We start from the raw sequence: 547 nt of genomic DNA, 5'->3' as shown, positions 1-547 counted from the left end.
CTAGCAATTTCTTTTTATAATCTTCTTTGGTAAATTCTCTCCTGGGAAACATGGTTGCTAATGAAAAATTACCGTAAGTGTTGCCAACTGTCTGTAAAGGAATAACACAATAAAAACCTTACAAGTATGCCTTTTGAAACTAACAATCTGCATTATTCACATGCATTCAAAATGACTGCTACAATTAAAATTGTCTAATTTCAGAAAGTTTCTATAAATGTAAACTGAAAGGTTACTTATTTAAAAAGCTCCACAATTGAAAGAGAACCACAATTGGGGCCAGGGAGATGGCTCAGTATAATAAACGCTTGCCTAGCAAGCGCAAGGGCCTGAGTTCAATCCCGAGTTCCACACACACACACACACACACACACACAAAACCCAGAAAGATAACCACAACACAGCGTGAACAGTTCTAAAAACTAGATAATCTGGCTAAAAAACGACAATATAAGCTGGTGTACAGCTCAAGAGGGGCAGAGTGGGAGGCCTGGCCCTAGCTCAGTCCTTTAAGTGGCTGCTTCCACAAAGCTGTCAGCCTCAGGTT

General features: G+C 39.9%; 1 protein-coding gene across 1 annotated transcript in view; it reads right to left on the bottom strand.

Moving 5' to 3' along the window:
- LOC101567423 (UBX domain-containing protein 4) overlaps window positions 1-547 on the bottom strand; it is a 17,909-nt gene that overhangs the window by 6,186 nt on the left and 11,176 nt on the right. Inside the window, exon 4 of the mRNA XM_023709689.1 lies at window positions 6-91. Within this exon, the coding sequence (XP_023565457.1) occupies window positions 6-91 (86 nt within the window). The remainder of the gene's footprint in view (window positions 1-5; window positions 92-547) is intronic.

This window comes from Octodon degus, unplaced genomic scaffold (assembly GCF_000260255.1).
Source record: "Octodon degus isolate 3935 unplaced genomic scaffold, OctDeg1.0 scaffold00014, whole genome shotgun sequence".
In the NCBI taxonomy this organism is placed as follows: domain Eukaryota; kingdom Metazoa; phylum Chordata; class Mammalia; order Rodentia; family Octodontidae; genus Octodon; species Octodon degus.
This window is presented reverse-complemented; position numbering and strand designations above follow the sequence as displayed.